The 15,545-nt window shown below is 38.6% G+C and overlaps 1 protein-coding gene and 1 pseudogene across 2 annotated transcripts in view; both read right to left on the bottom strand.

The window, feature by feature from the left end:
* Positions 1-711: 711 nt before the first annotated feature.
* Positions 712-2,407, bottom strand: LOC107144185 (annotated as a pseudogene).
* Positions 2,408-11,008: 8,601 nt separating this feature from the next.
* Prrg1 (proline rich and Gla domain 1) overlaps positions 11,009-15,545 on the bottom strand; it is a 98,482-nt gene continuing 93,945 nt past the window's right edge. For both annotated transcript variants that reach the window (XM_015488103.2, XM_048796523.1), the window contains one exon: positions 11,009-14,753. In XM_015488103.2, coding sequence (XP_015343589.1) covers positions 14,268-14,753 — 486 coding nt within the window. In that variant the 3' untranslated portion in view covers positions 11,009-14,267. The remainder of the gene's footprint in view (positions 14,754-15,545) is intronic.

Below are 15,545 nucleotides of genomic sequence, written 5' to 3' on the forward strand. Positions count from 1 at the left end.
GATGCTATCTCACTAATTGATTCTTGATTTTATTTCTTCTGCTTTAAGAGTCTTGTTAAGAGGCTCTTAAATGTAAGAGGCTTGCATTTTCTTCTAGCAGTTTCAGAGTTTCCTGTCTAATTCCTGGGTCTTTGACTCACTTTGAGTTGGCTTTTGTGCAAGGTGAAAGATAGAGGTTAATTTTTTTTCCACAGAATTTTTTTAAATTTATAATCAAGTTCTGTTGGGTAACCAAATCAAGATTCATTTCTTGACAAGAAGTAGATATGTAGAAGAGTTGAGCGGAAGGGAATCAGAAGTTCTGAAGACCAGTCAAGAGACCTATAGTTTCAGCAGTAATTAAGACCAGATCACGAGAGCCCTGCAACAACCCCAGGCCCTGTGTTTGGTGTTTTTACTAATCCAATGTTTAGAACAAGTCTACTGGGTGAAGGACCTCCAGGCAAGGGGCTGTGCATCAGGCAGAACCAACTCTGGAAGGATGGGACATGTGGGGTGTCATTGACACTGTCATCCAGAGAGGAGACCCAGTGCTCCCCAATGAGGTATGGAAGATTGGAGTTAATAGTGTTTCCCACCCTAACTGAGGCAAGAGCCTGAACCTCAGCCAGGTGACTTGCAGGGTCAGGCTGTTTCAGTGTTGATTCCTCCAGGCCACTAGAGAGCTTAGTCAAAATTCTCAAAAATCCTGTCCAAAGGAAGGCCACCGTGTCACAAGGCTTGAGCTCTTCTCTGAAAGGGCATGCACCCACAGGACAGGGCCCTGTGTGTCCCTGCGCCTCTCCTAAAGGTCATAGGCTGTGCCCACAGCACAGCTTTGCTCCTTTTGTCTACAATGACATGTACGCTGGGATGAGACCATGCCACGTGTTAATAGAGGAGCTGTGCTGTTTTGAAAGAACCTTCTGACTTTCCCTGTGAGAACACTCCAAACACAGGGAGAGCCCTTGGTCTAGCCTGCTGCTGCATATCTGCCAGTCAGAGCTGCACTTGAACTAAGGTGCACTGAACTTATGCTTGAGGGCATTTGTCCGCAGATAAATAACTTTCAGCAGGTCATTGTGGGAACAACTCAGAAGTTCAGTCCTTTCTGGGTTTAGGTCCAAGGCAGTGATCTTCCCCAACAGCTCCATTTTTCGAACCACACTTTCTTTCTTTCTTTTCTTTCTTTCTTTCTAGACACAACATCTTTATTTTATTTATTTATTTTCATGTGGAGCTGAGGATCAAACCCAGTGCCTCATGTGTGGGAGGCAAGCGCTCTGCCACTGAGCCCCAACCCCAGCCCATCAAACCACACTTTATGATCTGATGTTCTAGAATGGCATTTTCTTATCAAAATGTCCACTCATTACACACTGATCTGTACAGACAATATCATTGCAATTGGATCCTGCAAACACTGTCTTTATGCAGCCTTTGCTGTGTAGATCCCAGAGTTGTGACTTCCTAAGATGGTCCGTGGATTGTCCAGCAGGAGCTTAGCAGAGAGCACTTTCCCACTATGTCCTCTGAGCGTTTGACGTAATCAATAATCATACACAGTCCAGATTCAGCTTGCAAAATCATTTGAAGCTTCTAAGAGGTAAATCCCAGAACTACCAATTTTAATGCTTATAATTCCAGCATTACTACCAGATAGGGAGCCTTTGAACTCACATTTGTCTCCAAATGCTTCCCATAACTTAACCCTATGGTCCATGCTTCCAATGGCCAGTAACTGGGAACCTGGACTGAACTGCACAGCATTAACTTCCCTCATAAGGCAGTAGTTGATACCCTCATATCTTTACCAGAACCAGGATGAGTATCTGCATTATCTTGGGAGACTGGGAAGGAAGAGACAAAGTGTCTCCCAAAGATATTAGTGATAGAATCCAGAAGGCCTCCAGCAGGCTACTCTGCTGATAGCTCCCACAGGCAAGGTTTCCTGTGTTTGCTCTGAGGTCTGATCCACTCTGACTTCAATGTCATCATCCTGTTCAACTGGCAGCAATTCCTTTGCTGCCTCTGCAAGCTCTTTCTGCAGCCAGGCTTGCCATCTCCTGGAGTCCCTTTTGATCTCTGCCTTGAGGCGGTTGGCTTCCTGGGCTTTCTCAGCCATCCACCTTCAGTAGTTTTCCTCCAAGACAGTAAAATTGATCTGCAGGGCATCATATTTGTCCTTCAGGGTCTGGTTGGCTACCTGGAGGTCTGGAAGCTTGCTGGATAGATCTAGGCACTCTGTTGCCAGGTTAGAGATGATTTGATAACATTTTTCAATTTTTGCTTCATTCACCTGCATCTCCCTGTCCTTCTGCTGCATTTGGTCAATCACCAACTGAGCTAACTCCCCATGATTCTTGTGCAATTCAGTCAGTTCTTCTTGATGTTTAATCCTCAGCTGAGCCATTTCTTACAGTTGACTGTCATTCCATGTGCCATGGTGACCAGGACTTATCTCATGCCTGTTTGGGAGGTCATATTTTTCAGCTTATAGTTTCTGGGCCAACACTGAATGAAGATCTAACTTTTTCAGCAACTTGTTATCTTTAAATGATAAGAGGTGGTGGTGAACAAATCACTTTAATGCTAGTGGTTTTCCATCAACAGTAAAGGCTATGTCCCAACTAAGGAAAGAACACTGGGGTAGAGTAAGAGAAAAGACTCTCAGAAATCAAATGTCACATGCTCTATGATACTCACCTGCAATGTTAATTCCTTACATTGGTGCTTGAAGTCAATTAACGCCTGTCTCATCAGTGCGATCACCTGCACGGGATGCTTCTGCAGGATGATCTCCTCCAACGACTGCCTTTGCTGCCAGTCCGGCCCTCAGGTCCTCTGCAATGTGGTCCTTACAGCTGGGAAAGTTAGCAGAGCAGAGGGCCCGGTGATTTGTCTGTCGCACACTGCCTGGGTGCCTCAGGGCCATGGAACCCAACAGAGGCAGGTTGCTGCAGCCCATATAGCATGTTGCAGCTAGCAGGCAAGGTAAGGCCTAAATTTCATTCTACTATAGATGGATATCCAGTTTTTTTTTATATACATTTATTTTGTTCATTTTTATGCGGTGCTGAGGATGGAACCCAGGGCCTCCCACATGTGAGGCGAGTGCTCTACTGCTGAGCCACAATCCCAGCCCTTGGATATCCAGTTTTTCTAGCACCATTTGTTGTTTTAAAAAGCTCTCTTTCCCCCAACATGTTTTTGGCACCTTCCTGGAGTATCAGATGATTGCATCTATGTGGGTTTGTCTCTGTGTCTTATATTCTATTCTGTTGTTCTTCATGTCTGCTTTTTGGTGCCAATACCATGTTGTTTTTATTACTTTAACCACTATAATTTGAGATCCAGTATTGTGGTGCCTCCTGTATCACTCTTCTTGCTCAGGATTGCTTTTTCTATGATGGGTCTCTTATTCTTTCAAATGCATTTTAGGACTGTTTTTTCTAGTTCTGTGAAGAATGTATTTTGATGGGAATTGCATTGAATATGTATAACAGTTTTAGTAACATGCCTAATTTGATAATATTAATTCTGTCTATCCAAAACCTTGGGAGGTCTTTCCATGTTCTAAGGTTTTCTTCAATTTCTTTTTTCAATGTTCTATAGTTTTCATTGTAGAGGTCTTTTACCTCCTTGGTTAGATTTATTCCTAAGTATTTTTTTTTTAAGTTTATTGTGAATGAGATAGTTTTCTAATTTCTTTTTCAGCAGATTCATTATTGGAGTATAGAAAAACAGTTTATTTATAGGTGATGATCTTGTATACTACTACTTTGCTAAATTTGTTTATCTGCTCTAGATCTCTTTTGAGGGAGTTTTTTGGCTCTTCTAAATATAGGATCATGTCATCAACAAATAGAATTTGAGCACTTCTTTTCCTATTTGTATTCCTTTTATTTCTTTCTCTTTCTTAATTGCTCTGACTAAAGTGCCAAGGACTATACTGAACAGGGGTTTCAAGCTGAGAGTGGAAATCCTTGTCTTGTTTCTGTTTTTAGAGGAAATGCTTTCAGTTTTTCTTCATTCAGTATGATATTGGCCTTGGGTTTATAATATATAGCCTTTACAATATTGAGGTAAATTTCTTCTATCCCTAGTTTCGTAGTGTTTTAAACATGAATGGGGACTGGACTTTGTCTGCCTCAATTGAAATAATCATGTGATTCTTGTCCTTAACTGTATTTATGTCATGGAGTACATTTATTGATTGGGGTATGCTGAACCAATCTTGCATCCCTGGTATAAAACTCACTTGATCATAGTGCATTTTCTTAATGTATTTTTGAATGCAGTTTGCCAATATTTATTAAGAATTTTTTCATCAATGTTCATTGAGGATATTGATGAGAAGTTTTCTTTCCTTGATGTGTTTTTGTCTGGTTTTGGGATCAGGGTGATACTGGCTTCACAGAATGATTTTGACAGTGTTACCTATTTTGTGGAATAATTTGAGGAGGATTGGCATTAGTTCTTTAAAGGTCTGGTACAACTTGGCTGATAATCCATCTAGTTCTATGCTTTTCTTTGTTAGAAGGCTGTTAAGAGCTGCTTCAATTTCATTACTTGATATTGGTCTGTTTAAGTTTTCTGTAGCCTCATGGTTCAATTTCTTTAGGTCATATGTCTCTAGGACTTTGTCAACATCTTTGAGATTTTCTAGCTTATTTGAATATAAATTTTCAAAATAGTTTCTGATGATCCTCTGGATTTTGGTAGTGTCTAGGGTGATCTCCCCTTTCTCGTCTTAATTTTGCTAATTTGGGTTTTCTCTTTCTTTTGATTACTTTGGCTAAGGGTTTATTGATCTTGTTATTTTTTCAAAGAACTAGTCCTTTGTTTCATTGATCCTTTACATTTTTTCTCAATTTCCTTAATTTTGGCTCTGATTTTTATTATTTCCTGTCTTCTACTGATGTTGGTGTTTTTTTTTGTTCTTCTTTTTCTAGGGCCTTGAGGTATAACATTAAATTATTTATTTGGCATCTTTCTGTTTTTTTTTTTTTTTTATGTAGCAAATCAGTGCCATAAACTTTCTTTTGAGAACTGCCTTCATATTGTCCCAGAGATTTTGATATGTTGAATCTCTACCCTCATTTATTTCTAAGACTGTTGTTTATTTCTTCCCTGATTTCTTTCTGGTCCATTCATCATTCAAAAGTGTATTATTTAATCTCCATGTGTTAGAGTAGCTTCTGTTTTTTATTGTCATTGATTTCTAATTTCATTTCATTATGATCTGGTATTTGCTAAGATTTGCTTTGTGCCTTAAAATATGATATATTTTAGAGAAAGTTCCATGTGCTGCTGAGAAGTGAATTCATTTGTTGATGGATGAAATGTTCTACAGATGTCTTTTATTTTTTTATTTTTTATTTAAGAGAAAGAGAGAGAGAGAGAGAGAGAATTTTTTAATATTTATTTTTTAGTTTTCAGCTGACACAACATCTTTTGTTTGTATGTGGTGCTGAGCATCAAACCCAGGCCACATGCATGCCAGGTGAGCGCGCTACCACTTGAGCCACATCCCCAGCCCAACAGATGTCTTAGTTACATTTGATAAATAGTCATTTTTAGTTCTGAAGAATCTTAGTTTATGTCTCATGACCTATCTAATGGTGAGAGAGGTGTGTTGAAATCATCCAGTATTGTATTGTCATCTGTTTGATTCCTTATATTGAGAAGGTTTGTTTTATGTACATAGATGTACTGATGTTTGGGGCATAAATATTTATAACCATTATGTCTTGTTGTTGGATGATTCTCTTAACTAGTATGAAGTGACTTCTTTGTCTTTTCTGATTAATTTTGGCTTGAAGTCTACTTTGTCTGATATATGAGAGCAGCTACTCCTGTTTGCTCTCATTTTCCATTTGTGTGGTATGTCTTCTCACATCCTGTCACTTTCAGTGTGTGGATTTCTTTGTAAAATGAGTCTCCTGTAAACACCATATTGTTGGGTCTTGACTTTTAATCCAATCTGCCAATGTATGTCTTTTGATTGAGGAGTGTTGACCATTTACATTCAGTGTTGTTATAGAGAGTTGATTTTTATACCTGTCATTTTGATTTATTTCTAATGCTTAATTCAGACTTCTCCTTTAGTTAAGTATTCTTCTAGTGCAATTTATCTCTATTCTGGTTTTCACTTTTATCTTTCATTTCTTCTGCATGAAATATTTCATTAAGTATGTTTTATAGTACAGGCATAATGTTTGTAAATTCTTTTATTTTTCTATTTATCATGAAAGGTTTTTATTTCATCTTCAATTTGGACAGATAATTTTGCTGGATATAATAATTTTGGTTAGTACTCATTTTCTTTCAGAGCATGGTATATATTGTTCCTGAAAGGAAAGTGACCACAACACTCGGAGCAACCAAGAGATCTTTATTGCAGCAGTGAGAAAGAGAAGAGAAAGAAGGAGAGAGAGAGAAAGAGAGCAGGGAAAGACAGGAGGCGGGGTGAGAGAGAGTGAGAGAGAGAGCAATAGTGAGAGAGAGAGAGAGAGAGAGAGAGAAAGAACGCACAAGAGAGAGGGAGCCCGCAGGAGGGAGTTTTTATAGCCAAAATCTAATGGGGTCTTTGGGTCTGCAAGCTGCCTTGTTGGCATACAGGTGTCATCTTCTGCCTTCAGGCAAATGGGGCAGGGGTCAGATGTGAGTTTCTGTTGCACCAGACAGGTGGGGGTCGAGTATTTAGCCTTGAGTGGGGTTGAGTGTTCTGAGGTGATAAAGGACCAGACTGAGGGGGGTTTGAGTGCCTGGGTTATCCTGCAGCTAACATTTATTCAGCCTGCCCTGTAGACAACTTAGTTTAGCCTGCCCTGCACCTAACAATTCCAAGCACTCCTGGCTTTTAGGGTCTGGGTTGAGGAACCATTTGAAGTCTGAGTTGGTTTACCTCTAAATGTGACCTGCCATTTTTCTCTTGTGGCTTTTAAAATTTCTATCCTCATTCTTATATTAGACATTTTCATTTATAATGCATCCTGGAGAGGACTTTAAAAAAAACACCTTGCCTATTTTCAAGATCATATACTTTATCTTTATGGCCTGAAAAATCTATCTTCAAGGTGGTCTAATATATTGGTGATGGTTTTCATTGAATTTTTACTTTGATTGAGTCTTTCATTTCCAGGATTTCCATTTGGTTCTTTATCATAATCTCTTATCTATTGTGTAAATGATCTTTCAGTTTTTGTATTTTCTAGTTCATTCTTTACTTCTTTTTTAGCTTGCAGAACATTTTAATGTTGAACTTTCTAAATGGTTTCTCAGATATTTCCTCCACTGTAGTGTGAATGGGGTTAGTTGCAGAAGTGTTATGGGTTGATTGGTTTTCTCTCTTGCTTTTTCATATTGCTTATATATCTACCCATCTTTGGGGATGATTATTACTCCTTCTTTTATGCAAGGGACTATTTAGTGAGCTTCTTTCTCTTAAGAGCCTCAGGCTAGGTGAATATTCCAGGTATTTGTCATCTGCTTTTCCCTGTATCAGTACTACTTTGTGACAAAACACTAAACCCTATTTACTGCAATTACTTCAGAGAAAAGCCATGTAATATTCAACCTTAGAGGAGGAAAATCTTGTTGATACTGTTCTCCACAGTTCCTCTAATCCAGGTATAAACTTGTAGTAAAAATCTGAAATAGGTTGAAACATTAACTATTAAATATAATCAAATTTCTATAACATTATATAGGGGCTGAAAGGAGGCGGGAAGAAAAAATGGGCAAAAGAAGAGAGAAAAAAAGAATAGATACAACAGAAAAGAATCGTATGCACCAAGGTAGAAAGACAAAAAAAAAAAAAAATGGGTTTGCAGGGGTGCTTAAGACAATAGCAGATAATATAAGAGGGGTAAAGGGGGCAAATGTAAACCTGAACTAGGAAAACAAAGATAGAATGATTCCAATTAGTGCTTTAAAACATTAGAAGAAATATAAAATCAAGTGGGTTGAGGGCACAATATTAAATATTAGCATAACAACTATCAAATCAAAATAGAGAGTGACATATATCAAAGTTGATGTTAGAGCTATTTATAGTAAACCATGCTTAGGTGAAGAAAATTCTTTTTGAGTCTTGGTTTGGATTTTCTCAGGTTTTGAGACCTTTAGAAGATATCTAAATGGCATTAGAGCAGATTATGCTAAGTTCGCCAATCCCAAAAAAACAAATGCCGAATGTCTTATCTTATATAAAGGGGGGGGGTGACTCAAAAAGGGGTAGGAAGGAAGAGCATGAGAAGAAGATTACCCCTAGATAGGGAAGAGATGTGGGAGGGAAAGGGAGGGAGAAGGGGAATTGCATGGAAAATGGAAGGAGACCCTCATCGTTATATAGAATGCATGTATGACGATGTTAGGGAAAGAAAAACAAAAGAAGTGTGTCACATTAGTTTGGGTAGAGAGAAGTGATGGGAGAGGAGGGGAGGGGAAGGGGGGATAGGAAGGGCAGCAGAATAAAATAGACATTATTGCTGTGGGTATATATGTGACTGCATGACCAATGTGATTCTGCAACCTGTACACTCAGAAAAATGAGAAATTATGTCCCATCTGATTCAAATGTCACGATCATTGTACTGTCATGTGTAACTAATTAAAACAAATTAAAAAATTATAAAAAAAGAAGATATCTATTACTCTTTGACTTTGGATCCCTCAGAGGTGCTAAGGCCCTAGTTGCTCTGGACCTCCCCCAGCTGGTTCTTGTTTGTCAGCCCAGGGGCCTGAGACTGGACTCTGGAAGGTTGCTGTTCTGGGTCTGCTGGCTGTTTCTGTTTTGTACTGGAGCTCAGAAATACAGGGCTGAGGCCTGTAGCTGTGACAACCGCAGGTTACTCTGCACCCACTCCCCTCTACAGGGTCCTCTTCAAAGTGGCATAGAGCCAGTGTCTCTCTGCAAGCATGAAACCTTGATTGTGGGTTCTCTGTGGTGCACAAGCATTCTCCTAACTGACACAGATTGCCAGGGCACTGTCCCTGCTACCAGGAAAGAGATTCAACTAGTTTGCCTGAGTTTTGAGTTATCACTGCCTAGAGTTGTAAACCATGGGCATTGCATCCCTTGGCTGACTAGGACAGAGACAACTATCTTGTCTGTGTCCAAGGTCTCATGGGTTGCAGCTGAAAATCCTTGGTGCCATCCTTCTCTGCTGTCTTAGATGGTGACTGCTCCCACCAGCCTGCTTCTGAACTCTCATTTCCTACTACTATGAATCTGTCTGCTCCATCTCTGCCCTCCCATAGAGTCTGTGCAGATGCAGAGCACTGGGTCAGGGCCAGCCCCTCCCAAGTTTCTTGCTCAGGTTACTCCAGCCCACTCCCCTTGTTGGCAGTAAGGGGGAGGAGTTTCAGCAACTTTCAACTAATCCCTTTACAAGTTCCTTCTAGATGGATTATTGAGACATCTGACTGCAGGAGTATTCCCTCTGGTTTCATTACTCCCTTCAAGTGGGGAGATGCCATGTTGATTTAACTTCTTCTTGAGAGGCTGACAAGCTGTGGACTCCATAAAAGGACTGCTATGCCCTGCACAGTTTTCAGTTCATAATTTGGCTTAAACTACTTGATGTTTAATGACCCAGACACTGCTCTGGTTGTGTTTTAACTTGGTCTGTTTCCCCACTGCCCCCCTCCAGCCCGTGAGACCTGGACACAGACAAGATGTTTTTTAGGGAGTGAGATTATGTGCTTTTCCTCTCCTTTGGTCTCGGTTTCTGCCCTCCCCCCCAACACTGGTCCAGGTTCAGGGTCAAGGAGCTCTGCCCTTATTTTTTGCTATGGTAACCGAACGTCAAGTTTCTCTAGGTCTAGTCTAATGTTGGGTCTTCTAGCAATTATATCACCTACATCTCTGGTCAGCTGTTCCTTCATTGCCCCTTTCTGTGCTGTGGAGGGGGTCAGGGGTCACCACCAAGCTCTGCTCTACCTTCTTGAATCCAGAATAGTATTATCTTTAAGGAGAAGGTATGAGGTATCCTTGGGGTGCTAGAATGTCTTTTTTCCCCCTTTTTGCTGTGCTGGGAATTAAACTCAAGGCCTCCTGCATGCTAGGTTAGAGTGCCATACTACTGAGCTGTACCATTCCTAGTCCACAATGTCTTGATATAGGTGTTGAGTCTCGTTGAAATTGCTATATATTTTAAAAATTATTTTTTATGCTTTATTGGACAAGTCCCTAGGGAAGTATGCTTATAAAATACATACTCAAGACATAAATTATATTTAAAATACTTCCTTGAATACAAAATACATAGTTTTAATTTTTATACCATAAAGATCAGCTTATATTTACATTTGCTTGCCTAATGACATGATGTACTAGCATTTACTCTTTGAGGTGGCTATACTTAGGAGAATGCCCTGTGGTCACAATGTTTTCATCTTGTGCTTTCTTTTCTCATCTTCTCAAATGTCAAGAGCAAGCTGTTCTGCTAGGCAGGATAAAACCAGCTTCTTGGTATCTGCAAATGCCACCATTTCCAGGGCTTGACAAACTACACTACAGGGGGGTTTCAATCTATTCCTTTGTACTAGTGTTTTGTTTCTTTCTTCTTCTCTTTTTTGTTTTTTGGTACCTAAGTTGCTTAGGGCCTTGCTAAGTTGCTGAGGCTGGCTTTGAACTTGCCATCCTCCTGCCTCAGCCTCTTGAGTTGCTGGGATTGTAGGTGTGTGCCATTGCACTTAGCAAGTGTTTTCATTTTTATCATGCCAGGGTCATTCAAAAGTAGTACAGAGAGGTTTTTTATTATGTATGTATGTATGCACTGGAGATTGAACCCCTACACTTGAGCTATACCTGAGCCTAGAAAGTTCTTTTTTATGCTGAGAACATCCTAAGGTTTTTACCAGGTGATTTCTTGTTTCTTTACTGAGCAATATTCCCTAGGTCCACAATAAAGGAAACATAATCATTGTACCTTATCAAAAAGAACAAATTTAATAAGAGCTTATGCAGCATGTTTATCATTTAACCATAATATGATTAACACATGGCAGAAAAGGCCTCTTGGGTTTAAAAATAGCTTTATTTAGCATACTAAAAACACAGAAACATAAGAAAACCCCTACCTAGTATAAACATAAAAATAGTTAAATACCATAATTTAATGTAAACCAAGCATTTAAAAATGTGAAATGTTAGAATAAAATACATGCTATTTACATAGAACCAAGTTAAAGCTACCTCCACAGTTATTGGATCAAATCAGTCTTGAAGAAGTCATCATTAGCAATGTAATAAACACAACATCTCCATTTGCATTGGTCAATAGGCAAAGAATAAATCATTTTATTTCCTTTAAACAAATATGATTTATTGTGACTTTTAGAGCAGGGAAGCAAAAAGTGCCAGCTCCAGGAATCCAGACACAACCACTGCATGTGGAGGTTTGTAAAGCATTCCGCTGGAAGACCATTGAGTCCATTCTTTAATTTCAATACAAACTAGTTGATTCACCTTAGTTACTGCTTAAGAAAGGTACTAAATACATTCTGCAAAAATAAACCTTTGTTAAAAATGATCAAAGGCAAATGCAATATCAATCAGATAAGAAAGGCAAAAGCATAAAAATATATATTATTCCAGACAAGCCCCTTAATTATAATAAATGTTAAGAAACTCAGTTTATAAAACCAGATGGGGTAGCAAAAGGGATTTTAAAAATATAAAACCCAAACCATATTCAAACAAAACAAACCTAAGATAATGTTTCATGAAGAAAGTGGTATCTTGTTTATTCACTCATCATTATGTGAAAGCTGCCATGAGATTTTGTGGCTGATGGAGCTATTACTATGGAGTAGGTTTTCTTTAACCAACATTCTAAAAAGCTGTAGTTATCAATCAGTTTAAAAATTTGGCTTTTGCTTTAAGGATTAACATTCTGTGTTTTTTTTTTTGTACTGGGGATTGAACTCAGGGGCACTTGACCACTGAGCCACATCCCCAGCCCTATTTTGTATTTTATTTAGAGACAGGGTCTCACTGAGTTGCTCAGTGCCTTGCCTTTGCTGAGGCTGGCTTAGAACTCACAATCCTCCTGTCTCAGCCTCCTGAGCTACTGAGATTATAGGCATGCATCACTGCACCCGGCCAATATTCATGCTTGTACTTCAATTCAGGTATATCTAAGAGGTGGCATTAAAACCAGTATCAGGAGTTTAAAATGTAAAATAACATCTGAAGAACAGATACAAAATATAGACTATTGTGTTTGCCTAATCTTATAGTTCTCAAACTTTTGATCTCTAGATCCCCTCTTTCTACTCTTAACATTTATGGGGATCCGGATGCCAAAGCACTATTACTTAGGAGATTTATATCTATCAGTATTTACCATATTAAAAAATAAACTGGAAAAAATTAAGTATAATTCACTTAAAAAAATCATTATGTGCCAACATAAATAAATAATATTTTGATGAAAAATAGCTGTGATTTCTAAAACAGAAAAAAGATGTGTGGGAAAACAGTATTGATTTACATTTTTTAACTCTTTGTTAGGAGAATGAGAGTGAAAAGTCAAATAATCTCTTTATATTATGATGAAAATTAGAAACCAAAGATCACCATGTAGTCATGGCAAAATTTGAAACAATATTATTGTTCCTGAGACCACTATCAAGATATCATCAGTTTTGGTCTATGGAAGCTGGGACATCTATTAACTAAACTCACATGTTTTATTTTCCTTTCCATTTCTAAACCTTGTTTGATTGAGTTGGCAATCATTTTTAAGTTGGCACAGCTTTGGTATAGACCAGAGTATAGCAAGGGTTAGGCAACAGCTCACATACTCAGACTGGGAAGATGTTAGGCATTTAAGGAGATGCCTGTTCTATTTCTCACTATGTGAAAGCTCTGATCAATTTTTGGGAAACAGAGGGAGAAAATTCTCCCTGAAGCACAATAATAATACCAGAATCTCACACTTGGATGGCTCTCCATGTTGGAGAAATTATAATACGCACAATCTCAGTTGATCCCTTTTTTTTTCTTTCTGAGCCTGTTCCTTCTGCTTCAAGGGAAAAATAAAAACCCTGCATTTTAAAAAAATCGAATGAAAATACAAAATGAAATGGCAACAATAATGAGATGTGTGTGGGACTGTAACTAGATTTAGTGTGCACCTGCCACAACATGTATCTTGTAGTCTTTTTTCACCAACTGAAGGGCAATGTAAAAACCACAGTTTATAATTTAATGGCAAGTGGTCTTGTAATCATCTTCAGGCAAAGACTGCAGACTGTACAAAAACATTAAGAATTGCAGAATTTTTATTTTAATTGAACTCATGGGTGCTTGAAGATTTTGTGGTGGTAGGAGAGAGTGAGTTAATAGTACAGTATAAGGCAACAAAATTGCAAGAAGAAAATAATTACTACCTCCCCCCAGGAACAAGGACTAATTGGTATCTATTGCCTGTTATTAATACATTTATCCTCCTTAGAAATTATTCCATTGCCAGGAAATCCTCCCCACCAAGATATTAATAAAAATAGCATGAGACATTCAAAGATGCTAGACAAAACATTTAAAGGCAGGGGTGGGTGGTGGGTGGTGGGTGGTAGTCAACCAAGAAGAAAATCTCTAGTACAAAATGTGCCAGATACCACTAAGGAGCAAAGATTTTGTTGCCAAAACCCTTTAAGTACTGCATGTACATGCTCTCTTTATCTTTTTCTGAGATGTTTCTAAAATGGAGAATGACTCCATACTTTTTTTTGCTCTTTTAAGGTAGATGAAGAAATAGGTTAACAAAAACCCGTAAGAATTAGGAAACATGCTAAGTACATCCTTTTTGCAAAACTCTACACCATGTTTATGGCTATGTATGACAAATTTTTGGTGCCCTTTTTTTCCCCAGTTATGGTGAGTAATGCTGTCTTTACAGGTGATTTAGATAGAAGTTAATGGATTTTTAAGACAGTTGCAAATATACTGGGTTGATGCACACACATGGATATATGTATATGTGTGTGTGTGTGTGTGTATATATACACACACACATACATACATACATATATCACATGAAGACTCTCACTGGTATGTTTTTCCTTTTTCACATATTTCCTCTAGCAAAAATGAGCATGGATAATGATTTTGTGATAGGAAACAAAACTAAAGAAAATCAAACCAGTAAGAATGAAGTGGTATGCTGAGTCTAATAAAATAAGTCAATACACATTTATGTAGTGGTAAAGTGCTAGAAAGTTCTTTCATTAGTATTTTTAAAAATGATTAGAATAAAAAGAAGTTTGCAGCTTCATTTGATGGTGGTGACCACAGGCACCATAGCTATGGCACTGGCTGAGCTGGAGTTGACTATGTCCTCATATTCAGGGGGTGGATCTAAATGAGGTTCTGTTTCACTCCTCCGCAGGTTCACCTGGCCAGTGGCTTCCTCATAGGTTGGTGGGGGATCACAATTGGACAGGCGAGTGGAGACAGAATCTGAGCGCCCAACTACATATTCCAGAAAGCCTGGAGACAACCCAGTGCTCTCAAACACTTCATCTGGTGGGGGAGGTGGAGTGATGATGTTAAGGTGCTGAGGGAAAGGAATGTGGCTTTCAGTCACTGTCTGTCTACGAGTTTTGTTTCTTAGGAAGCATCTCCAGATAAGGAAAATGACAAGGAGGATAATGAAGAGGCCAAAGATTAGTGGAAAGGTAAGATAAAACTGAAACCAGTCACTTCCTCTGTTACTCTCTCCTTGTTGCGCTTTTGTGTAGGTACTCCAAAACTCCTTCTGAAAATACAAAACAAAAGAAGTCAAAGTCAGTATGAGTGTGATCAAGAGATGGGAGATATCACATGAGCAAATCTCTGGGTTCAATGAATGTCATGAACAAAAGACCAAAACCAGACTTGTTGGTTTAAATAACTCACAGCCTGTATTTTCCATGACAAGAAATTACGAATATAGAAAAACGTTGACTTAGGATGGGGTGATGTCCCAATAAGCCCATCATAAATTGAAAATATCATTAATTTGAAAATTCTTGTAATAAACTAACCTACTGAACAGCATAGCTTAGGATCACAGCACAATGTGGAGTCCTGGTTGCTTGGCTGTTTGCCCTGGATATTGGGGGCTGACTGGGGGCTAAAGCTCCCTGCTGCTGCCCAGGATGGAGAGAGAGTATTTTACCAAATAGTACCATCCCAGGAAAATATCAAAATTCAAAATTTGATGTATGATCTTTATTGAATGCCTATCCCTTTCACCATCACAAAGCTGAAAAATTCAAAGTCCACCATCAGTAATTGGGGACCATCTATACTTCATTGTGCTTGACCTGGATCCTCCTTAAAATACTCAGACACCAAGACTCTTTTTCAAAACTTGGAGATATTTGCATTTTCCGCTATGACATTTTAGATTAAAAAAATCAGGAATGAGGATTTTTCTCCTTTTCAGATTATACCAAATAGTTTATCATTAAAAATATAAGTTAGGGCTCAGTTGGTAGAGTATTTGCCTTGCATGCACAAGGCCCTGGGTTCAATCCCCAGCACCACAAAAAAAAAAAAAAAATGT

This window comes from Marmota marmota, unplaced genomic scaffold (genome assembly GCF_001458135.2).
Source record: "Marmota marmota marmota unplaced genomic scaffold, marMar, whole genome shotgun sequence".
Classification (NCBI taxonomy): domain Eukaryota; kingdom Metazoa; phylum Chordata; class Mammalia; order Rodentia; family Sciuridae; genus Marmota; species Marmota marmota.